At 42.6% G+C, this 25,785-nt stretch overlaps 1 protein-coding gene across 3 annotated transcripts in view; it reads left to right on the top strand.

Moving 5' to 3' along the window:
- Window positions 1-13: 13 nt before the first annotated feature.
- EIF2AK3 (eukaryotic translation initiation factor 2 alpha kinase 3) overlaps window positions 14-25,785 on the top strand; it is a 70,761-nt gene continuing 44,989 nt past the window's right edge. For all 3 annotated transcript variants that reach the window (XM_029937762.1, XM_029937761.1, XM_029937760.1), the window contains exons 1-2: window positions 14-394; window positions 12,952-13,081. In XM_029937762.1, coding sequence (XP_029793622.1) covers window positions 90-394; window positions 12,952-13,081 — 435 coding nt within the window. In that variant the 5' untranslated portion in view covers window positions 14-89. The remainder of the gene's footprint in view (window positions 395-12,951; window positions 13,082-25,785) is intronic.

Genomic DNA, 25,785 nt, shown 5'->3' with positions numbered 1-25,785 from the left:
CGTCCTGGTCCTGATCCGGGACTTTCAGCAGCGGGAGAGGCGGGCGACGGCGGCTGCACCTCCATGTCCCCGCGCGGGGTGGGACGCTGATGGAGCGCGCCACCCGCCCGGGGCCGCTCGTGCGGGCGCTGCTGCTGCAGCTGCTGCTGGGGCTAGCGGCTGGCACGGTGGCTGCAGGGCGCGCCCCCGACCTCCCCGCGCCGAAGGTGGAGGCGGCGTTCGGCCTGGGCGCCATGGCAGCTCCCACTTCAGCCGCGCGGGTGCCGGCTGCGGGAGCCGTGACTGCGGCCGAGGTGACAGTGGAAGACGCCGAGGCAGTACCGGCGGCCGCGGTCGAGCAAGAGTCGCGGGAGTCGGAACCCGACGATGAGGCCGAGCTACGGCCGCGAGGCAGGTGAGCGGTGCGGGCTGAGCACCGGGGCCGGCGACCCGGGAGGCCACTTGTTTACGTATGCGCTTCGCTGAGGCAGGGGGGGTCCCGGCCCTCCCTCGGCAGTGGCCTCTAGCACACGGAGACAGTGGTGACCCGGGGGTGAGCGCAGGGCCACGTTCCCATCCCCGTCCCCATCCTGGAACCCTCGGCTAGCGACGGGTCTTCCTCCCGTCCTCGTTTGGAGGCGAAAAGAAGCATCCTCGAAGGTGGCTGGGGGATGCTCAGGGAATGGAGCGCAAAGGTGGGAAAGAAACAGCACTTTCCCTCTTTTATTGTTTTCGAACTTTATTCACGTTGCAAGGACTCCCTCCCCTTTTTCGTCTTCTGTGGATCACCCCATATGTCTGCTGGGGTGACAGCTGTTTGGGGAAAGGGCTTTACAAAACGTTTTCTAGAATTCCCTTTAAACATACTCCTGCAGTGGCCCCTGGACCAGGGGTGAGGTTAGTGTTGCTCTAATTAAGATCTGCAGAATACCCGCATCGGATCGCCTGGGGTTGCTAGTTAACTGTACAGATTTTTAGGCCCCACCCCAGTTGTACCGGATTAGACTTTCTTGGGGTAAGAACCTGGAACTGGCAAATTTAGCAAGCACTCCAGGCGATTCTTGAACACAAAGTTTAAGAGCTGTGGGTAGATCTTGAATTTTAGCAGTTCTTTGATAGAGGGTTTAAGATCTGGAAACATTTAAGATCCGGTTGTCTTGATGTATTTGCTTAGCTTCCTTAAAAGTGTTACTCAAGATACATGTTTTTAAACACCCTTAGAAAGTCTGTACACGAATGGAAGACATTTTAATAGTATTTTGCAGGCAGCTAATCTCAGCACAAGTGGGGAGAAAGTGATGTCCTCTCTAACAAACAGAGTGATAGAAGGAGCATTAGGTAAATTAAATCAGAGGGCGCTAGGAACTGTATTAGAAAGTGTTGTAAGCTTGTAATATAGCAGTTACTAGATCTTAACAAGTTAGATTTAAATTTTAGCTCCATATCGAAACTTTAATCTATATGCCTGGAGGCTACTAAAGCAGGATATGTACCAAAATTTTGCCCTATTTGAACATTTATATGTAGATTTCTTTTTCTTTTTAAGTCGCAAATATTTGACAAAATTTCAGAGATTTTTGCTAATGAGTTAACTTTCTGGAAGAGTGTTTTTCTTTATCTTAAACTTCGGAGGCCTCTGTTCGAAGTAAGTTCCATCACGTAAAGTAGATGTTTCGTTTTTCTTAGGGACAGGTCCGCCCCAGCCGCAGCAGGTACTTATTGGCACATACAGCCCCCGGACGCCCTGGGGTTCACAGGTCAGGCAGATAGTCCCTGTTTTCCTGGAGGAGTGTGTATTCTAGCAGCGAGGATTAGGTGAGGAGACCCGCAATGACATTACAGAGCAGAAGCAGTGCAAATGGAGTGACGTGAGTGTCCCAAGGTTTTTGTGGTGTTCAGTGGGTGGAGATTGGGGGTGAAGCAGGTAAAAGAAAGTCAGAAAAGGCTGTGGCAGAATGAGTTGGTTTGTGAAATGTGAGTAGGATCATGGTGAGCAAACGCTGGACCTGACGAAACAGGAAGAGGCATAGAAGCTGGAAAGTATGTTTAGGGAACATTTTTGGCTGTATACCTGTGTGTGTGTGTGTGTGTGTGTGTGTGTGTGTGAGAGAGAGAGAGAGAGAGAGAGAGAGAGAGAGAGAGAGAGATAGATACAGACACAGATACAGACACAGACATGCACCTACGATGTGTGCTGGGTGGAGAGTTGTGAAGATGAAGCTAGAACAATAGGTTGGGACCAGATTGTGTATGTGGAGTCTAACATTAGTAGCATCGGTCCTCACCTGAGAACATGTTAGAAATCTGAATCAGGCACCACTCAGATCCACCGGAGGAGTGTCTGGGTTATGACATGATCGCCATATGGTTCCCATGCACATTACAGTCGGAGAAGCATCGTGTAGAGTATCTTAAATGCCAGATCTCATTAAAGTTTGTTGGGAGAGATTGGAGAGATTTGAGGCAGAATCTTGATTCCTGTCAAATGAATTGATTTCGTCCTCCCGTCTGCGGATTGAGACAGGGTGGCCGGAAGATAGGGGTACGCGTGGGGAAGTGGGGCGATGGAGGAGAGCAGGGAAGAAAAGGTAAGGCAGTCAGTGTTGGGACATGGTGATTTGGAGGTACAGGCAGGCCATCCAGAAGGAGTGATTCGGGAAGCAGCTACAAATGATTGCCTATAGTTGGAGAGAAATCAGGGTACAGAGTTGAAACTGTAAGAAAGAGGAGGCTTGTGATAAGACCTCAAGAAATGGCATCTATTTGGGGCGCCTGGGTGGCTCAGTTGGTTAAGTGTCTAACTTCAGCTTGGGTCATGATTTCATGGTTTGTGAGTTTGAGCCTCTCTTTGGGCTCTATGCTGACAGCTCAGAGCCTGGAGCCTGCTTTGGATTCTGTGTCTCCCTCTCTCTCTCTCTGCCCCTCCCCTGCTCTCTTGCTCTCACTCTCTAATAAATAAACATTAAAAGAAATTAGAAAAAAAAGAGAAATGACGTATATTTTAGAGAAGATGAGCCAGCAGGGAGACATCCCGCTGGCTGGGCTGGAGGTGTAGGGTGAGGACTGAGAAGAATGAGGGATTTGGTGGGAAGCACGCACAAAGAATTTAAGGCAAGCAACAGAGTGCCCAGATTGCAGGATGGTAAGGATTCGTCTGTCCCGTTCAGCCCCACTCCCTCCGTCCCACACTGCTCAGCCTGCCTGACCGCAGGCAACTCCTAGGAGTGGTGATACGTTCTGGGAAGGGAGCCTGTAGAGACAGGTTGAAAAAGAAAGGAACAGAGGAGGAGGTGGAAATAGTTGGAGAGGAGCTACTTGGCAAACGGGAGGACCACTTCTCTCTCAGGCACAAGGAGAGTGACAATAGAGGAGCTGTGCCTGGCAGAGAGCAAGTGATCTTGGGCAAACAGAATCTTCCAGAAAGAGATAGGCCCATGGTTAGGGGTCTGCCTGGTAGTTTGAGATAGTGGGGAAAGTTTGAGAAGCCTCGGATAAGTAAATTGATAGTCCATGAGGGATACATATGCCAGGTTTATGAAACTTCTTCCTAAGTGCTCTTTAAAACAGTGAAAAAGCAGAGAACATCAGCGCTCCATAATAATAGACCAATATCCTGTTTGTTGAAAGGAGGAACAGATTTGAATTAACCAAGCGTTTATTACAAACAGCTGTGAAGAACGATGGTGCTTGCAAAACTGTTCTAAAAAGAGGGAGGTGGGGAATTAAGGTTGTTATTTTTGCTCGTTGTCTTTTGATGCCCAAGAAGCAATGTGAGACCCACTGGTTCATTTTTTTTTCTCTTGGTGGAGTTTTCATTGGTTTTATCCTAACTGCTTACTCTACGTTTCCAGAGCATTTAGATGAGTGAATAACCTTTTTTTCCTTTAAAAAGTAGCCAAAGTAAACTCGTTTTTTTTTAATTTTTAATTTTATTTATTTTTTTACTTATTTTTTTTAACATTTAATTATTGTTGAGAGAGGGCGAGCAGGGGAGGGGCAGGCAGACACACACACACACACACACACACACACACACACACACAATCTGAAACAGGCTCCAGGCTCCAGGCCTGATGTGGGGCTTGAACCCACAAACTGTGAGATCATGACCTGAGCCAAAGTTGGATGCTTAACCAACTGAGCCACCCAGGTGCCCCCTTGTTTGTTTGTTTTTTAATGTTTTACTTATTTTTTAATAGGGAGGGAGCGGAAGAAGGGGAGGAGCAGGGAGAGAGGGGGACCGAGGATCCAAGCGGGCTCTGCACTGACAGGCTGACAGCAGTGAGTCCAGTGCCGGGCTCAGACTCACCAACTGCAAGATCATGATCTGAGCCAAAGTCAGATATTCAACCCACTGAGCCACCCAGGCGCCCCATCTTGGTTTCTTGATAGCAGCCTTGTCAGAGCCTCTGTTAAACATTACATTTAGTTGAAATTTAAAAGGATGGTCACTGTGGAAAGCTGGGAAGAAAGTTGCGATCTCATCCTACTGCTAGTTTTTGCAAACATCGGCAAAACTAGTTAGGAGTTACCAGTTTCCTGACTTCAACACAGACAGTGATTTGCTAAGTGTTACTTGGGCTTCTTGGGATGGGATGGGCTAAGAGCTATCGCACCAATTTGTAAAATATTTCTGCCTTTTCCCTCTGCCTCTAAGTCCTTTCTAATGATAGAATTACTAAGTTTAATGTTAATCTGTGGTACTTCTTTAATTGTCATCCGTAAACTCAGTTATTTGTAGTTAATGAGATAACATGAAAATACTTTGTGAATATAAGATGATTTGATTTTTTATTTGTTTCTCCTGTCTGTCCTTTCACAAACTGATCTGCTGAGTCAGTGGTACAGAATCTGGTCATCGTCAGATTTTCAGATTCATAATTAAGCTTTCTTTCCTTTCCTTCCTTTTTTTTTTTTTTTTTTTTTTTTTTAAGCTAATAGAATACTAGATTCTTGAATACTAGAATCTCAGAATACACTCTTGAAAGGGAACTTAGTCATCTGGTCCTAATGCTGCTCACTCTTCTGACCCCAGACTTTTAAAATTAATTAGAAATCACATTAAAAAAAGAAACAAAATTCTGCATCGTTTTTCAAGGCAAGTTGTTAGCCAAAATCAACGTACTTTAGGCAAGTAAGATATTATCCTTCCTGTTTACAGTTGTCTCTTTAGCTTGACACCTGGACTCTAGATCTAGATAGGATTGAGGATACTCTTCTTTATTTGAACCTAGAAGCCTTTACACACTAAGCATTTTGCAGAAATGGACTGGATTTTCATCAGCTGCTGTGAGCTCTGATTCCAGCATGCCTCTTCATTTCCGAAATACTGTTTTTCCCCACTTTTTAAAAGAGAGAAGCCGCTGTATATTTTTATTACGAAATATGGGGATATCAATACAGAGAGGAGAACTTGTAGGTTACAGAACTAAATGTGAGGGGGGAAATTAATTTTACTTTTTTATATTTCACCCTTTCCCATTTGTAAATGACCATTCTGATGGAAAATGTTTCCTAGAGCAAAGCAGAAAGAGTGTGTCCAAAAATGTTTTAATCTCATAGAGAGAGGATATCTGTTTGTTATGTTGTGCATAACATTGAAAACGTAAATGGCATGCTTTAAGGCTGAGCTGATGTGGCAGAGTTATAAAGTGTAGCTGGGAAGTTTTGACATCATATGTTTTGATTTGGGGCAGGGCTAGTCTTGTGATGTGTTTAAATAAAGGAGGTTTGATTTGAAGATTTACTTAGTAGGTGAGGACTAAGAAGTACAGGCCAATTGGTACCAGTTTGTTTTTGGACAAGAACATATGCTTGCTTGCTTCTTTTTTTTTTTTAACATTTATTTATTTTTGAGAGACACAGAGAGACAGAGCAGGGGAGGGGCAGAGAGAGTGAGGTAGATGCAGAATCCAAAGTAAGCTCCAGGCTCTGAGCTGTCAGCCCAGAGCCTGATGTGGGACTCGAACCCACAAACCATGAGATCGTGACCTGAGCCGAAGTCGAACACCTAACCGACTGAGCCACTCAGGTGCCTCCATACGCTTTCTTGAATAAGAGCTTATGTTTAGGTGGAAGATCCTTGGCTATATCAAAAAGCAGATTTAACCAAATCGCATTTTTTAATTATGGAGGGTTTTTTTGTTTTGTTTTGTTTTCCTCTCCCTCCCCTCAAAGAAAGGAAATGTGCAATTTAAATATAAGCAGTTGTTAATGTAAAAAACTATTCACTCAATATAATGTTCTCCTGTCACCTGCTCCTCTTTCACATGGGAAATATCTACAGGTAGTAAGCCTCCTTTAAAATTATTGCATGAAAGAATTTAGCATATATTTTATCAGAGTCTGATAAACTTAATTATAAATAGACAGGTATTCTGGGTGCCTTAAGTTAGAGCAAAGTTGGGTATTCATTGTGGCATAAGGTCATTTCTGCTCAATTGAGGGCAAATCGGAGCAATAACAGCATAAATGAATAAAAGCTGCACATTATAGTAATATAGAGGTTGCTATTTATGAAAACTTATCATTAACAGAATGATAGAGTTTAAAAACCTAAATTCAGGCTTCTGTCCAAAACCTCTTATTTGGTGCATGACCTTAGGCAAGTCACATCTTTTGACATCTTCCTCAGCTTCTCTTTTGTTTTTGTTTTATATGTTATAGTGGCTGCCCTGCTAAGATGTTTCATTCAACCAGCATTGCATTTCATCTAGGGGCCAGGCACTGTTAGGGCCTGCGGGTGGCTACATGGGCAGCTGAGCTTGCCCTTGAGCCCCAAGCCTGACAGGAAGATCATTGTGTTAAAGAATTAACCACACTAGAATGGATAGTGAGTGATAACAAGAGTAGTTTGAGAGCAAAGCCAATGGGGATGTCAAGTGAGTGAGTCCTTGAGTGTGAAGAGTCAAGGCCGGTCTAGGCTGCAAAGCCCAGAGCAGTGATTCCCAAGCCAGGGCTCCTGGATCTCCAAGGTAAAAATGGAGATCCATGAAATTGTCAGTATTTTTAATAACCGAATGGAGAGTGGATATCTAGTGAGGAGAAGGCTTATTAAACAGTCAAGTTTCGTGGCTTTGAACTAGAATTATATCAAACTTTACATAGTAATCTTAGCCATGTCTTTTAAGAAATGCTCAAAATTTTGATTGGTGCTTAAATATTTCCTCTAAAAATGGGGGAGTTCATTAGAAATGATGTTTACTGGGCAGATGAAATCATTTAAGATGGTAAAGAATAAATGGGAACTTTGTCGAAAAATTTAGAAACCTGCCTACATGTGCACGTGTGTGTGCACGTATGTGTGTGCGCATGTATGTGTGTGTGCATGCATGTGGCAGTGGGGTGGGGGATTATGCCTGATCATGAAACGTTGTATGTGCCAAGTAGTGTGGCCTTTATTCAGGGAGCACAGGGAGCTTCAGAACTTTATCTGATCTCTGTTATAGAAACAAAACTGTTGGAACTGCACAGGGGAGAGAGACCTGAGGCAGGAAAATATGTCATAAAGGCTTTTGAAGGTGTTCTGATGATAAGCGAGAATCGGTTCTGGGACAAGGGCGGTGGTAATGAAGAAGAAGGAAACTATTTAAAAGCTTCAGAAATAGAATCAATAGTACCTGACAGTTGTCTAAATGTAGAGCATGAGGGAGAAGGTAGACATGATGTCTGATGTAAATGTTAAGGGACAGGGCAAATGGAGAAGGATGTGGGAGAGAAGATTCATCCGAACACCTTGTGGCGATGACAAGCGTGCCCTGCTAGAAAATGGAACTAGAGCAGAGAGAGAGACAGTGGACGGTAAATCCCATGTAGGTTTGGGAGCCGTCATGTTCCAGGTGAGGTCAAAGCCATGGGCATTGGCTAAAGCTAGAACTCCATGGCCTGCTTGCTGGAGATTGAGAGCTCCAGGGATGATGGGGTGAAGGGAAGTGGCCTTGTGGAGGCCAGGGAAAGGAGAAGGGCCAGGATGAGGACTGGCCTTCAGCTGCTGCTGCAGGACAGACTTGATGAGAATGGGTCTGGCAGTGGGAGGAGGTTGTTGAAAACCTCCCTTAAGAGTAGCTTCCGAGAATTGGGTGATGCATAAGAGGACAGCGCTCACTGTCGGATCCTCCAAACAAATGCCTTTGTAAACTAAAGCAAGGTGTGAGAGAAGTTTCAAGAGAGTTAATTGACAGAGTTGATCAATAGGCCTCCTTCATCCAGGTAATAGGTGAGTTTTTTATGCTAAGGAAATAGCCCTTTGAGGGAAGTCAGTGTTTGCCAAACTGGCCTTATCGCAAGATTCACCCTGGGGCGCTTGTCAAGCTCTAGCTCCCAAGCCCTCCGAAGAGGCCCCTAAGTATTCCCTGGCTTTTAACAAGCTCCCCAGTGTTTTTATGATCAGGCAAGTCTGAGTTATGCTCAGCTGGTGAAACAGCCATATCTTACCTGTGAAAAAGCAAGTGGAATAAAGACTTGGGCAAGTGGGCAGAGCCATCGGAATGTGTACAAAGCTCCAGTTCTCAAAAAGAAGGAGGAGAAGAAAAAGCTCCGTTCTTTCCACTGGAAATGCTGCTCTGCAGTTCCCTTCATTTCCTTTTTTTTTTTTTTAATTTTTTAATGTTTTTATTTATTTTTGAGAGAGAAAGAAACAGCATGAGCCGGGGAGGGTCAGAGAGAGACGGAGACACAGAATGTGAAGACAGGCTCCAGGCTCTGAACTGGCTGCCAGCACAGAGCCCGACGGGAGGCTCGAACCCACAAACTGTGAGCTCATGACCTGAGCTGAATCCAGATGCTTAACCGACTGAGCCACCCAGGTGCCCCTCCCTTCATTTCTTGAATAAGTTAAGGGGTTATCATTCTTGTTCATAGAAACCTGAAAGAGCAAGTGAATTGTGGGGAGATAAAATGGCTTTATATTCTCCCTATTGAGGAGGGCATTCATATTTCAGCGCTGATTGATGTTTGTTCTAAATGCGCACCGCTGCTCTCCGATTATCCTTGCATTCAGCATTATCTGTCTACTTGATGCTTTTCTTTTCTTTTTAAATGTTTTATTTGTTTTTGAGACAGGCAGAGACAGAGCATGAGGGGAGGAGAGGCAGAGAGCAAGAGCGAGACACAGAATCTGAAGCAGGCTCCAGGCTCTGAGCTGCCAGCACAGAGCCCAATGCGGGGCTTGAACTCACGAACTGTGTGGGATCATGACCTGAGCCGAAGTCAGACGCTTAACCACCTGAGGCACCCAGGTGCCCCTTGATGCTTTTCTCAATTGATAGTATATCGATGAGCATCTCTCTTTTAGAATGTGGTTAGATACAGTAGTCTACAGGAGAGCATTTCTTTTTTGCCCTGTCGTGCTGCTCAATTTCAGCCACAGCAGAAGGGGTTCTCACTTCCAGAGACATGCTTGGGAAGGAGCCCATAGTTGATACTATGGCTAGCTTGTTACAGATGAGAGGATGAAGGGCTGTGTGTGTGTGTGTATGTCTGTGTGTGTATTTTTTTTCCGACATCTAACAGAATTGGTAGATGATTAACTGTTATTCGTATCAAGCAAGTTAAAATAATTAAGGGTACTGCATTCAAATCTGAGAACCAGATTACATGAAGTATCAAAAGGCAGTTAAGAAAGTGATACACTTATTTCTTCTGGCCCACATGTTTGTAGTTCTTCTAATTATTGCTCAAATGGAAACTTCTTCTCTAGATACAGTATATATTTCAGTGGAAATGCCTTGTTTTAAAATAAACAGAATCTTTGACTCAGTTAAAATGCACCTCATATAATAGGTTTTCGGTGAAAGAACAGTTAGATGCTAAACTCCAAGTGACTTATTAAAATGTATCTTTATATACACCTAAGATACACAGATGCATATTTTATTGTTAGGTTTTTCTTTGTTTTGAAGATGAGACCTAGAATTTTACCATTCTTCTCTATATACCTCTAGCACAAATACCTACATACTCAGAAAATAAAGGTTTTTGTTGTTGTTATAAGTAGAATGTCTAGGTGATAAACAGTATTGATTCTGAATTTAAAAATTAGTGTTTGAAGCGTTTAAGTGGTTGCTTCAATTTTTCATGGGTTAACACTGCTTGCTTATACGAAGTTTTGTTTAAATTAGAGTGGCTTTCATTCAGCTATTTGTGTTTAGCAATTACTGAACAGGAGAATTAGACATTTCTACAATGGCACTAGGAAAAAGGTAACTTGGCTGTGAACCTTGGATCGCTAGCTTAATTAGATTCTCTTGCTTTTATATGTAAGTTGGCACATCTAAGGTATGAATTTTTTATACCCTTCATTATAAAATAATATTCTTTCTCATAGTATCAATCTTTCCCCCAATTCCCAATAGATCTCTTTCAAAAGCAGGGTAATGTGTGGGGAGGGGAGTTAAGTTGTTCTCTAAAATTAGTAGGGTTTGTAATGCAGCAGAAATCTCTACTTTCACAAGTTATTTTAAGAGTTATCATTTGAAAAATTCAAAATGAGAATTAGTGTATAGGTTGGGAACTAAATTAACAATTTTATTTATTCACTTGATACATTTATTCATTTGACAAACAATTAAGTGCTTTGAAAGGTTTCCAATGAGTTTATTGAACTCTTTTGTCATGGTCAACTTCTGGCTTCACTTTGATTTTGTATGCATTGTACTTCAAGTGATATAGAAAAGAAAAAGCTTGTATTTGTAATCCAAGGTGGAACGTTACTATATATAAGTGGAATTTGCATGGTCTTTGAAGCAAACATATGTAACAAATTCCTAGAACAACTGTACAACACAGTCTTTCATTCAACAAATATTTACGGAGGGCCTGTTCTGTATCTGGGAGTTTATGTTCCAGGCAGAAGGAAGAGTAGCTGCAAAGGCCCTCAGGGAAAATCATGCTGAGTTTGAGGAATTGGGGTAGTCCTTCCAGGGATGCTGATTTTGGTTGCGCGAACTTTGGAAGCCTGTAAGACTACCTGAATCTGGTGGGCAGTTAGACATGTAAGTCCAGAGTTCAGGGAGAGACACAAATATGGGAGTTGCCTCCATATACATGGTACTTCAAGCTATGAGACTGGATGAGAGACCATCAGATGAAGTACATGAGGTAGAGAACACTCGAAGAGCTAGAAGAGATGCGGAAGAACCAGAAAATGAAACTGAGAAGAGTAGCAAACAACTAAGAAAAACAATCAGGAGAGTGTGTGGTCTTAGAAGTTGCCTGAAGAGTGTGTTTCACGAGGGACAAGGAGAAGTCGCTGGCCAGGTGCTGCTGGAGGGTCAAGCGAACAGAGACCTGACCTTGAGAGTTTTCAGTATGAAGGTTTTTAATGACTTCAACAAGAACCTTTGCAGAGACAAAATCTTGATTAGGAATAATTTAAGACAGAAAAAGGGGAGAGGATTTGGATAAAAACTATATTAGAACCCTTTCATGGAGTTTTGTTCCAGAAGCAGGTAAGGAATGGATTGGAAGCTAGAGAGGAGAAATGCTTCATTTTGTTTAACTGGCTTTGTTTTTAGGCTGGGGGAAATAATAGCAGGTTTGAATGCAGACAGGAATGGTCTGGTGGAAGGGGAATGATTGATGTAAGAGCAGGACAAGAGATGTGAGAGGACTGGCAAATAGAGATCTGTTGTCTAAACAGAAGTGTTGGTAGTGGTGGGACGTGAACAGTTCACCTGCAGTGATAGGAGAGTAGGTAGGATTCATGGGTCCCGTGTGATAAACTGAGAGGCGTGATGGCGGGATTTCTTTTGATTATATCTGTTCCCGAGATGCCTGAGCTTGGATGAGCTAGTGTTAGAAGTTGAGGAGAAAGGAGAAATGACATCGTTAACCTAGGACAGTGGGTGAGTAGACAGACCAGGGTAGCGTGCTGTGATGGTGGAGCATCATTAATGCCCCTTCCACATTGGTGGTCATGATTAAAGTGAGTCCAGTCAGCAGGGTTATGTTTTTCTTTGGCCACATTCAACTGCACAGAAGCGAGTGAGAAAATGCAGAACGTTGGATTTAAACAGGGTCGAAGTTCTGCCAGTCAAGTGTGACTTGTGAGAGAGGGGATGGGGAGTAGAGGTGGGGGGAGCCAGAAGTGCTTAAAATGAAGGACTATGGAATTTATGCTGGGTGAGACAGAAGTGAGGGCATAATGGTAGGATCTCTGTGGGGTGAGAGATTTTGGGAATGGGAGGTAGAGGAGATGAGTGAGAAAGAGGAGTTGGTGGCAGAGGATGGAAGGCTTGAAATTTCAGTGGGCAGGGGAGCTGCGATGATCGGTAATGCCAAGGGCTAGGGTCTCACCATGGCCAGTGGTTGAGGCAAGGTAAACAGATAATGAAAACCCAAAGAACACATCGATAGTGACAGTTAAAACCAGGAGCTAAAATCCTCATAGAGTGAGGCTAGTGACCCAAGAGTCAGTGGACAATTACCAGGAGGGGTGCTGGGTCGGGCAGTCTGATCCTGAGGAGAGAAAGTAAACAGTCTGGAAATGGCAGTGAGGTACAAGGAGTGCGCCTACCCTGTCACAGGATCCACGGGTCAAGGGTTTTGGAGAAAAGAATTCCCTTTGCTTCTGAAACAGTGTCCTCAGGGAGAGCCAGCTTTCTACTCCAGCAAGAAGGCAAGTGAATGTTCAGGGAGAACTGGGTTTCAGGGTTAAGGCTTTCAGGGCGTGGGGAAGGGAAGAAGGCGGCAGACCGGGGAATGTTGAGTAACATGTGGGGATTACAGTGTGGGGAGGAGGGGTGGCCTGGGAGCCTGGGGCTCTTCACCAGTGATTGAACAGGGAGAGGGCATATTGCAGTGGGCTTGGTGGGCTTTACACAGAAAGTTGTGAGTGAGTATTGTGAGGAGGGCCCTCCTCCCCCAACAGGTAAAGGCCTGGGGACAGACTGGTGTTCTTTCCAGTATATGCAGTCAGTGCCCAGTATCGTAAATATCTTTGAAACTTTCTCTTATTATTTTTTACATTTATAGGTCATTAGTGATTATCAGCACTTTAGATGGGCGAATTGCTGCCTTGGATCCTGAGAATCCTGGTAAAAAACAGTGGGATTTGGACGTGGGATCCGGTTCCTTGGTCTCATCCAGCCTCAGCAAACCAGAGGTAAGGATGTTCTATTACCTGTTGATCAGAAACAGTTACAAGGAGCAATTGCTGACATTCGTAGTCTGCACTTGCTTAGAGAGCTGGGCTCAGGGCCTGATGGCCTAGGTGTGAGGCCTATCTGCCTTTCAAGAGCGATGTCCCTTTGGGGCAATTACTTTTCTGTCCCCCCGCCCCTTCTCCTCCTTTAAAATGAGTGGGTAATGTCATCTCCTTCTTAGGATTTTGAACATTAAAGGAGTTAGTCATATAAATGAATAACTGAGAATACTATTTGCTGTATCAATGTAGCTCTTCGTCTGAGCTATAACATGATCAGTGGCTCTTCCCCCTTATTATTACCACAAGGTGCCTAGGAGTAATCATAAGAAATATAGGTATCTTACCGTATGTTTGCACTCATAGGTCTAGCAGGAGAAACCTAACAGAGGACCAGGGGGAGTGGAAGGGGGAAAGAGAGCTGGGGAGAGGGAGGGACACAAATCATGAGAGACTATTGAGTACTGAAAACGTACCATGGACTAAAGGGGGAGGGAGAGGGAGGGAAGGAGGTGATGGTCGTGGTGGGGGGCACTTGTGGGGAGAAGCACTGGGTGTTACATGGGAACCAATTTGAAAATAAACTATTAAAAAAAAAGAAATATAGGTATCTTAACTGCATCTTAATAGTTACAAACACATGCTACAAAATCCCATAAATTATTCCCTACATTTTCCCTTAAGTGTTTATCCTACTGGTAAGCATGAAATCTTCTTCAAATGTAATCTTAGACAAATTGGATTACTTGCAAAAACAAAAAAAAAAGAAACTGTGCTTCTGAAACTCCAATGACACATGACTCCGAGACCTGGGAAGGCGACATAGCTCCTCAGAGCTTTAGTGTCCCCATCAATAAGTAAGGACACTGCTTACTTTGACAAGGTTGGGTACGGGTTAAGTGAGGAAAGTTTACTTTTCTCCCCTTTCTTGTCTTGACTCTGCTCAGTTAGGTCTCTGTCCTTTTCTGGGGCTTTATTCTTCTGTTGAAGTCATTTAAAATAAGGCTCTCTCTTGAGTTGTGACTGCTGACAAGGAAGCAGTCACCTCTGTTTTCTAGAATACCCTCAAGCCTTCTCTCTTACCAGGCTGCTCCTCTGGGACACTCCCTGTGGGTGCTCTTCTTTCTCTTTCATCACCAACTGTTCCCTTTCAAAAAGCTTTCCAGCTGGTATCAAATTTGGAAAAGACAAAGCCTAACATAAGGGGCTTAAGAATGACCTGATTAGTGTTGATGGCATTTTCTGATGAAAAAAAAAAAAAAAAAGCCTGCCACCAGTGATGCAGCTACTCTCCAAGAAAGCCAGCGTGGATTCCTTCCTGGAGCACCCAGGCAGGTGCTTCGGGAAATGGCCCCACCCAGCCTCCACGGTTGTGTATGCTAAGCCCTTACTAGGCTTTTTATAGTGCTTACCATTTATCAGACAGCACAGTGTGCTGAAAAAAATCTGTTGAGAATACCAAACTTCGGTTGTATCATGAATTATTAATATAAACAGGAATTTTATTGTAAATTACAATAATTTGAATCAGGTATAACATTCAAGTGAATTACGTACTCAAGCTAAACATTCATTGATTTGTGTTCTGCTGGGATTATACTTGGGTTTGCATGTTTTACTTTATTTTTTAACTAGACATAAAAAGATGATCCGCAAAATCAGAAGATTGTAAGCTGTTTACATCTGAGGTAATAGTACAGTGTGTTGTGGTGGTACAAAGCATGTGTGTGTTTGCAAACTAAAATACATTCACAAACAAAAGATAAATTGCATGGTATGACAAAGTAGAATGCAAATAGTTGTGATACCCGGAGTGCTACTGAGTATATTTAAATGACGTTAGCTGTTTTTTTAAGTACAGTTCAACTTTCTCATTTCCTCTGGTGCATCAGGGCTCTCTTGTTTTCAGTGCCTTCCTCCCCACGTACCCCAAACCCTAGATCCTTTGGCTAAAATACTTTGAAATGTTGAATCTCAAGCATATTCACTAAGCTTCACTGTGTCAATAAATGAAAAGCTCACTGGCCACCCTCCATGCAGGAGAAGAAACCCGAGGCCTCTTTACAGACCTAGATTTACATTTTCTATTTTGTGGGGAAAAAGAAATCTAAAGGTACTGCCCATCTGGGATAACATAATACATTTACTAGACTTTACTGCTGCCCAAGTTCTTGAGATATTTACATAGCTACAGATATGCTAATGACAACACTTGTTATCGGCATTGTAATATTGGGGGGGGAGGTGAACCCAGCCTTGCCTGGCCCTGCTGCGTTCTTCCTGCTTTGGACCATTTCTCCCCTTTACAAACTCAGGCTGCGCCTCTAGTACACCAGGTCTCAGCTTTATTGTCTCAGGACCCTTTACATTTTAAAAAATCATGGAGGGCTCCAAGGAGCTTTTTCCATGGGTCATATCTGTCTACTCTTAAACCATGTTAGAAATTAAAAAAGAAATTTTAAAAAGAGCTGTTATTTAATCACTTAAAAAAATGAACCCACTGGACAATAGCATAAATAACATATTTTTATGAAGAGTATTTTCCAGTTTAAAAATATTTTAGTAAGAAGCGTGGCTTTGCTTTATATTTTTAAAAATCTCTTTACTTTCCGGTTTGATAGAAGATAACTGGATTTTCCTCTCTGCTTCTGCATTTAATGTGTTGCATTGTTGTTTTGGTTGAACTTTATGAAGAAGAAAGTCCAGGCACATACATATGTGTGGTTAGAAAAGGGAGATGTATTTTAGAAGCCTCTTCAGATGATTGGGTCATTCTTTTTTGATACTATACCTAAACAGGTGGAGGTTTCTTGAAGGTTAGTTGCACTGTGGAATCTGAAACCATGTCAGTGAACATTTTGTACTCTTTTACATTAACATCCATTTGTCTGGCTTGTCTTTTACTCATGCATGATGTTCTAACATCATCTGAGAAATACTGATTTTAGTGAGTTATACAGATCTTCCAGATGTTGGCACATTTCTTTATAGAATATTTTAAAAATCAAATTTGTTGTTATTACCACTGAGCTCATCAGAAAACTCGTTACATACTGGGAAACTATTGAGCTTACATTGGTAGACACAGGTTTTCCAAAATTCTAATTTTCACTTGAAAACTGGATATTTTTCCCCCCCACAAATATGCTCAGTTATTTTCTTTGTAGTGAGAGGTTCACTTTGTGTATTTTTGAGAAAATGTCTGACAAGTACCCAACTGTCATAACTACTGTATCCCCTCAATGTTTCAAGTAGAAATGGAGGCTTGGTGAACAAACAGCCCACGAGGCAGTCACACAAGTGCTTTTCCTCAAGATGTGTTTCGTTCAGTATGTGGCTAAAGTGCTAGGGCGCACTTCCTCAGATGTCGTGCCAGAAGAGTGAGAACATGTGCTCAGGTCCCAAATGAATGAAATCAGTACTTCTTATCGCTTCACTGGAACATTCTTGCTGGTGAGAAAGGCAGTGACCAGTAGTTTGGTGCCTGATTACGTCTAAGGGTCTCCCAGTGCCAGTCACCATTGCTTTTATTCTCCAGTGCGGGCATCACCACAGTGAGAAAGCAAATAACGCATGAGCAGCAAAGCTTTCTGGCTCTCTGCACTTCTAAAAGCATCCACGGGCCCCAGTTTGAGAATTGCCGACCTAGTGTCTGATAGAAATAATATACGAATATTTGTAAGATGAACAGGAATGTGTTGTGAGCTTGAGTCTTCTGTTGCCCAGTAGGGTGTGCGTGGCCCAGCGTCTACAAGTTGTGTTCAAAAGTTGGACAAAATACCACAAAAAGAGTTCAAAAACTCTATGACGCATAGAGTTCTTATACCTTTTTAAATGCATCTGATACAACATTTCAGGAAGATTCCTAACTTTTTGTGAGAAATAGTTAATTTTCTCTTTCTGAAGCCCAGCGTTTGGTAGGAAGGGGTAGTGTAGGGAGGAGGGGTAGGTACAGCAGGTGGAAGGAACTGGCCTGGAGATAGAGCCAAAGCCACCCAGGTGATAATAAGGTAGATCTATGACTCTGTGTTGTCATTCCCGTGGCAGGATATCCATGCTTTCATGGAGAGTGGTATAAAGAAGAAACAGCGAAACCCAGAAGGCCAGGGAAGATATTTTCCCTGTACAGCAATTAGTAAAGCTACTTATTAATCTAATGAGGATTTGATAGACTATATAATAATTTTTGTTAACTTTTACATATTAAGTAATCTCTACCCCCAATGTGTGGCTCAGATTTACAACCCTGAGATCAAGAGTCACACACTCCACTGACTGAGCGAGCCAGGTGCCCGGATTGCATAATAATTTTTAAGTTATTAATGATAGAGCAGTTGGTGATGAATCACATGTACTTTTGCTGGAATAATAAAGTAGAGCCACGTAGGAACTTCTCATGGTGTGTGGGATTGTGGGAGGAGGAGCTGGGATTCAGGGACCTGAGTTCTCAGGATTCTCCCATTAACTGACTAGCTGGCCTGGCTAAATTCTCCAGTTCAGCAGAGTTTTAATTTTCTTCTCTGGAAAATTATGGGATTGCACTAAATCTTAAAGATTGTTGTAACTTCAGGAATCAGGTATCATCAGATACATGAAATTCCCAAATTACCCAGAAGTTTCAACTTCCCTTTTTTTAATGATTATTATTTTTTTTAATTTTTGTAATATTTATTTTTGAGACAGAGAGAGACAGACAGACTGCAAGTTGGGGAGGGGCAGAGAGAGAGGGAGACACAGAATCCGAAGCTGGCTTCAGGCTCTGAGCTGTCAGCACAGAGCCCTACAGGGAGGCTCAAATTCATGAACTGTGAGATCATGACCTGAGCTGAAGTCAGACACTTAACCACCTGAGCTATCCAGGTGCCCCAACTCCCCCTCCCCTTTTTTTAAACCACATTTAAGGATTCTTTAAAAAATAAAGCACAAATTCACTAGAAATTGCCATTAGGTGCATATCTCATTGCCTCCTGGCCTGCTCTGATATTGTACTTAACCTTTTCTAATCCCAAAGGCATATAAAATAGTATATTACATTGTTTTAGTGGTGTTTTGATTATGTCAGTGAAAAGACTGACATAAAGGATAGGAGACACTGACAGTTCCATTAAAAACAAGGGTTTACATAATATTTAGAATGAGCTGTATGCTGCAGGGAGGTTGGGGTGCCCTGGGACACAGATCTGATTTACCACTCTTTCCTCTTGACTAGGTGTTTACAAACTTCCTCAAAAGAATACTGATAATAAACCAAGCTAAAACTGTGTGTTTGTGTGTGTGTGTGTGTGTGTGCGTGTGTGTGAGAGAGAGAGAGAGAGAGAGAGAGAGAAGAGAAGGAAAATATAAATGATAAGCGTAAGTTCACTCCATCAGCTTTAACAGTTCTAAGCCTAATACTTATGCTAGTAGCTAAGAGTTTTGTTTTTAATTTTCCAAAGGACCACCCGAAGTGAAGTCTGATTTGCTTTCCTCTGGTAATTTATATGCAGATTAAACCTTGAAAAAGCACTGAAGAGATTTGGCCGTGGTTCCTCATTGATTGTCTTAAATTTTGTTTTATAGCATATTAGCATAGTTTTTCTTTGGGGTGTCTGGGTGACATTTGGGTCACCCTTCACTCAATCTAAGTAGATAGAATATCCTGAACTGTCTACTTTTCTAAGTCTTACAAAGACTTTCCTTATCTTTGTTTAGAATGCATAATTGTATACATACAACTAGTTTGTCCTTAGATAATACCTTTACCTTTTCTTTATTTAGAGATACCATATTTGTTTTTTGTTTCAGTTTTCTGTTAAAATGCCTTTTTTTCTTCCTCCTCTTAAAAAGAACAAACAACTCTATTATAAGTTAGGGTTTGGGGTTTTGTCTTATTTTTGGCATGTTTCTCCCCGAGGGACGCCGCCTGTCTGTTTCACACAGGTGCAGAAACAGACAGCTACGAGGCTGGAGCTTCCCAGCCTCCTCCTCACCCCTCATCAGACTGCATTAGTTGGGGAAGGCCTTCATAGGTAGGAGGGTCTTTTGGAAAGGGTATACTTTCAATGGTTAACTTGATTTGTTCACAAAGAATCCATCAGTAGACCCTTTAAGTGGTGCTTTCTTAAAAGAGGATCCGTGATCTCTTTTAAAGGTTCTCTAATTTACACTGAAAGATGTCTGGTCATTTTGCAGTTTTTCATTTGTGCATAAACTAGCATGTTTTGAGCCTGGCTATGTCATTGAAGAGTGCGGTTTATTTGGAAAAGTCATTGTTCAGTCATGTAGCAAGCCAATATGTAAATAATTGCTTAGGTTAATTGCTTTTCGTTTAATTATAGAAATGAAACCATGCTTTGATTTAATTTTGTTTTATTAATCCCTTAGCATGGCTGAAAGCATTGCTGTGAACTGAACCAGTTTACTCTAGCACGCATGTCGCCGAGTGAGAAATGGATTGGACCCTATTTTTTAGGAAATTGACTTTGCATGCACATTGTCTACTTCATGAATGTATAATGATCTAAATGAAGGCAGAGACCGTTAAAATTGAGTCTGATAGTTTTCCTTGAGGTATTTGCTCTATAGGTTGACTATAGGCTGAAGAAAGAAAGAAGGAATTAAATAATTATTTTCTACATGGAATCTCAATGCTCTTGAGTGTTAATTCACAATTGGTGGTGATAACAAATAACAATTTGCTTCAGGATTTGTTTTTTTCTCCATTTCCTTTTTTTTTTTTTTTTTGTTTAAAGCAAAAAACAAAACATTTCCTTTTAAGCATGTCACGTGGGATGCCTTCTCTGGCTAATACCCAAATCTACTGAAAGCTCTCATAATCCCTCATGTTAGATCATCTAATTAGTTGTTAGCCATGCCCCCTTCCTTAGTCTGTGAGGTACGATTCCCAGGGACACTTTCAGCAAAAAAAGATTCCTTCACAGTAATTTCAATGTTTTCAGGGAAATAAAAAAACTATTTCCTTAGCACAATGCTTGAATATTTTTTTTCCTCTTAAAGTCACTAATAATTAATTCTGGTACCTAGTCATTCAGTAGGTTGCCCATTTTGGTTTATTAAAAGTAATAATTTTATGTTCCATACATAGTGTACCATTTTTGAAGAATTAAAACTTATAAAAATATGCCTGTTAATTTTAATATTGTTCATCTTTGTAATCAATAAAGTAGTTTGCCATCCTTCAGAAGGTCTATGTGGTAAAAGAGAATTTCAGGGTTGATAGAGATTTCTGGTAAATCAAAGACTGATAACAGTTTGATGTATTTAATTCTTATATTGAATTCATCTTTATTTAGTTTTCAGGTTTTGGGGTTTTTTTATTTGAGAGAGAGAGCATACGTGGGGAAGAGGGGTAGAGGTAGAGAGAATCCTATTTTTTTTAATGTTTACTTACTTTTGAAAAAGAGAGAAAGAGAGAACGCAGGGGAGAAGCAGAGAGAGGGGGAGAGTGAATCCCAAGCAAGATTTTTGCTGTCAGTGAAGAGCCCAACATGGAGCTTCAACTTGCGAACTGTGAGATCATGACCCGAACTGAAATTTAAGAGTTGGATGCTTAACCAATTGAGCCACCAAGGCACCCTGAGAAAGAAGCTTAAGCAGGTTCCGTGTCAGCCTGGAGCTCTACCTGAGGCTCGATCCCAAGACCCTGGGATCATGAACTAAGCTGAAATCAAAAGTCAGATGCTCAACTGACTGAGCCACCCAGGCACCCCCAAGGCTTTGGGTTTATTTTTTTATTTTTTTATTCATTTTTGAGAGAGAGAGAGAGAGAGAGAGAGAGAGAGAGAGAGAATAAGTGAGGGAGGGGCAGAGAGAGCGGGAGACACAGAATCTGAAGCAGGCTCCAGGCTCTGAGCTGTCAGCACAGAGCCTGATGCGGGGCTCAAACCCATGAACCATGAGATCATGACCTGAGCCGAAGCTGGACGCTTAACTGACTGAGCCACCCAGGCACCCCTCCAAGGCTTTGTTTTTAAATGGGTATTGTAAATCCAGGGTTGGGAAAGAAATAATTGACATGGCATAACTAAGCTCTCTACTTTCTCCATGAATTTCCTTTTGGAGCAGCTATTTAAATTAAAAAAGATGGGGCGCCTGGGTGGCTCAGTCGGTTAAGCCTCCGGCTTCGGCTCAGGTCAGATCTCACGTTCGTGGGTTCGAGCCCCGCGTCGGGCTCTGTGCTGACAGCTAGCTCAGAGCCTGGAGCCTGCTTCAGATTCTGTGTCTCCTTCTCTCTCTGCCCCTCCCCCTCTCATGCTCTGTCTCTCTCTGTATCAAAAATAAATAAAAAACATTTAAAAAAAAAAGTTTTTTAAGTTCAAAAAGCTTTTTTGAAACATTTGAAATTTGGCATTTATGAATCATAGTTACTTTCTGAAGTACAGAATAAAAGAAGGTTCATGATGAATTTACAAGTATTCAGATTAAGAGTTTATATATTTTAAAACTTCCTTTAACGTTTATTTTTGTGAGAGAGAGAGAGAGCATGTGCGAGAGAGAATAAGTGGGGAAGGGGCAGAGAGAGAGGGAGACACAGAATCTGAAGCAGGCTCCAGGCTGTGCAAGAGGGGGCTTGAACCCACGAACATGAGATCATGACCTGAGCTGAAGTCAGAGGCTTAACTGACTGAGCCACCCAGGGGCCCCTAAAAATTTTTAATAAGTATACATATATACACATGAATTACATTAGGGCTTCAAAATAATATTACATTTACATAACAAATCTGGTTTGATCAGTACTTTATAATTTACAAATTGATACCAAACTCATTAGAATTTACATAGGCCTTACGTAGCCTTGTAAAATAAATATTGGCCTATTTTTCAGATGAGAAGATTGAGGCTCAAAATGGGTCAGAGAGGTGTCTGATGTAGTAAAGCTGAGACTCAGCCCTAGATCTTTGAACTTCTGCCTTGCCCTCTTTCCGATGCTTCATACTTTTTGAAATATTTCAGCACTTACCAATGTGTTTGCGTTTTCTGTACTGATAATTATAATTCTTAATGTGCTTTATCCAGAATGATTGCTGAACAACGTCATGTATGTAGCTGACTTCACATGCTGTTCAGCGTGCTGTGAGCGCTTAATTGCCTCTTAGCCAACCCTAGTGCAGGAGTCAAAGGTACCTGAACTTAGCACGTCCAAAACAGAACTCATCTTTAGCGCCAGGGGAGCCTAGCAGGGTGTGCGCTGGGTACAACAGTGCCCGGGACAGATGAGACCCTTGTCTTCGTGGAACTCACGTGGCACTTCGTGGAGCCAGCTGGGGACACGAATATGAAATAATCATAGCATCAGTAATGTAGTTGAGTTGTGGTAACTGCCACATGGAAGGACGGAATCTGAGAGAGCCTTTGCAAGGATGCCCGACCTACCTGGGTAGGAGGCCGGAGAAGTCTCCCTGGAAGAGATCTCAGTTTCCGGCTGAGATCGTAAGAGGAGAAGGAGCTGTCCAGCCCAGAGATGGGCAGAGAGGCGGGGAGAGACTGCTCTGGGGGAGGCGGTAGCCCGTGTGACGGCCTGTGGCGGGAATGGTCACGGTGTGCCCGAGGACCTGAGTGGGGAGCATGGCAGCAAGGACAGGGCTGGGGGTGGTCGCATGTAGGAGTCCGTGGAGGGAGGCCAGGGCTCGGTCATCCTGGCTCCAGTGAGCTGTGTCCAGGATTCTGGATTTTATCCTGAGCCATCTGAAGCCCCTGCCAATTTTAAGTGGGAGAGATTCCTCCACAGTCAAAACAGAAAGGATTTCTTAACATTCCTTTTTTGCTTTGAGACTTTCAGCAAGACTCTGATAAATCAAAGGGTTGTGTCCATGAGGCATTTGTATTTCAAGCCAGTCATCTCTAACTGGGGAAGTATTTATAAACATTCATAAAGCATTCACACCAACTAGCAGTAGGAACCTGGAAGAAAACAGGAGAATCCCCAAAATCCTACTAAAGCCAGTCTCACCATGAAGTGCTTTTTTCTCTCAGTCTCCCGACTCATCACTCTGCCAGAAATGTTAAATGTTAGAATTCTTGAAGTTCGGGTGTAGGTCATCTTCTCACCCTCCTCTCTCTCAAGGGGGTTGTGCCTCTGTTCCCATGACAGCAGCATGTCTAATTTCTCTCTTCAGCCCAGACCCCTCCTCAGTGAGCCGAAGGACTGCTTGGACAAATGCGTCTTTAACATCTCTGCCTGGAGAGATGCCTCTCAGTCCCTGGGAACTCACTGCACGGACACATGCTCTTCCTCTCTGTACCTGTTTCTTGTTGACTATGAAATCCTCCTTTGGTCTTCATTGAATTCCAGAGCGTGTCCAAATCCCTCTCTGTTTTGACTGTGGAGGAATGGGGGAGGGGGCGGATGGGGGGAACAGGGACAGGAGTGCGGAAAAGCAGGAGGCCTATAGCTCCCCAAAGCAGCCGAAACATCAGTGGTCCGGGAACCAAAAGGCACACCTTTCAGAATAGTTGTAGAGACTGAATTTGCGGGTCAAGTGCAAGTTAATGTGAGAAGTTTTGTAAAATAGTGCGGTGTTAGTTTTTGTCCAAGGTCACATAGCAAGTGGTAGATGAAGGCAGAGACCCAGGAATGAGGTGGGATGAGGTGCACTCATCACCCCAAGGAACTGGCTTCACTTCATATACTGGATGCCTGCTGTTGTCCTACAGCTAGTGTGGCCAGGAAATGTATTTTTCCGGGGAAAAAAGGGATTTCCATACAACAAAAAAGCCAAGTTAACACTTCCAATGAAGTGTTTTTTTCATGTATTTTACATCTTGCCGGTCTTCATGAACTTTATTTTTTCAGTCCCTGAGATCATCATTAGCGGCATCTGCTGTTGTATTATCCTGGAGATGCTTCGAGTTCTTGAGGTGGGACAGAGATGTGTGCCCTTTTAGTGAATATTCCAGAATTCTTTTTTTCCCTTTCCTTTCCCCTTAGAGTCTGTGTTCATTCTTCCTTATCTCTACTGTCGACAAGTCTGAGTCTCACCACATGCACTGTATCACCCTTTTCGTCCACCCTCTTCTCCCTTTTAGCTTCTTAGCTTGTACTTGGGACTTGGCTTTTGTAGCTCTCAGGGCCAGGTGTTCTTTTTCCCTCTTTCTGGATTAGGGAACACACTGGATGCAACTTTTTGGATTTGAAAGTGTTTAATGTTCTCTATTTGAGAAAATAATAGTGTGTGAAAATCCAGCTTCCAAAGCTACATGAGGGAAAGTTCTTGCTAATAAGTACAGAAGGAATATAGAATTAGAGATCATTGTTTTATTCCGGTATTGAAATAGTAGGTCAGCAATTGATACTAAAATGGTGAAAAGTTGACTGAACACTTTAGAATAGAGGGATCAGGCTGACTCCTCCAAATCTACTGATGAATAATAGTAACAAATCTGAAATAACACAGGGGTTGGCAAATTTTTATGGAAAGGGCTAGAGAGTAAATAGCTTGGGCTTTGTGGGCCAGATGGTCTATGTAGTTGTAGTGAGAAAGCAATACATAAATGAATGGGTATGACTGTTCTGATCAGGCTCGCCGATAAAAACAGGCAGTGGGCCAGATCTGGTGTATAAGCTGTCGTTTGCTGGCCTTCAATACAATAGGAAGTATGTAGCATCACCTATGAAGTACTCTTATCAAGAAAATCTAGGGGTGCCTGGGTGGCTCAGTCAGTTAAGCGTCGGCTTCGGCTCAGGTCATGATCTCGCGGTTCGTGGGTTCGAGCCCCGCGTTGGGCTCTGTGCTGACAGCTCAGAGTCTGGACCTGCTTCGGATTCTGTATCTCCCTCTCTCTCTGACCCTCCCCTGCTTGCGCTGTCTCTCTCTCTCTGTCTCTCAAAATAAATTTTAAAAAGAAAAAGGAAAAAAAAGAAAAAAAAAAAAGAAAATCTAACCTGCATCAGATCAAAGCACCAGATCTAATCACACACTTTTCAGAAAATACAGGGACAAAAGAACAAGTTCAATGACATGCAAACTCCAGGCTGTGGGACATTCTATAGGATAAATAATGGTCTGGTGTCTCAAGTAAATCAATGCATGAGAAAGGGAGTTAAAGGGACTCCTAGAATCCAGTGTAATATGTGGAGTTTGAATTTCTTGTTGGAGCAAACCAATTGTATGGGACATCTTTGAGACAGGAAATTTTAAATATTAGATGATTTTAAGGAATTACTCTCAAGTCTGTTAGATGTGATATCGGCAGGGTAGGCACCTCTCAGCAATGAATACTGAAGTATGCATTCGTTCAAGCAATGGCATCATGTCTGGGATTTACATGAAAACATTCTGGTAAACAAGTGTATGTAGTGGGTGGGTGGTGAACAGATGACACAGTTGGCAACATTTGGTAATTGTTGAAACTGGATGATAGATACATGGGGGGTTATTAGTGTCTTCATATTTTATATGTCTCAAAATGTTCCGAATAAGTTCAAGTTGAATATACCCCAGAAAGTACAGGTGTCAGTGGGGGTGGGGGTGAGGGTAAAAGAAGGAAGAACCAAATTAAAAAATATATTTTATATAATTAGAAGAATGTTTGTTTTTCTGGCTGGTTATATTCATTGTAGTGGTCGCACTTCCTGTATTTTCTCAGTTCAAGGTCCTTCCGTCACTTGGAAATAGAATGCTTATTTTCACATTCTGATTTCAAATAGCACTCCCTGATTACAT

This window comes from Suricata suricatta, chromosome 4 (assembly GCF_006229205.1).
Source record: "Suricata suricatta isolate VVHF042 chromosome 4, meerkat_22Aug2017_6uvM2_HiC, whole genome shotgun sequence".
Classification (NCBI taxonomy): Eukaryota; Metazoa; Chordata; class Mammalia; order Carnivora; family Herpestidae; genus Suricata; species Suricata suricatta.
This window is presented reverse-complemented; position numbering and strand designations above follow the sequence as displayed.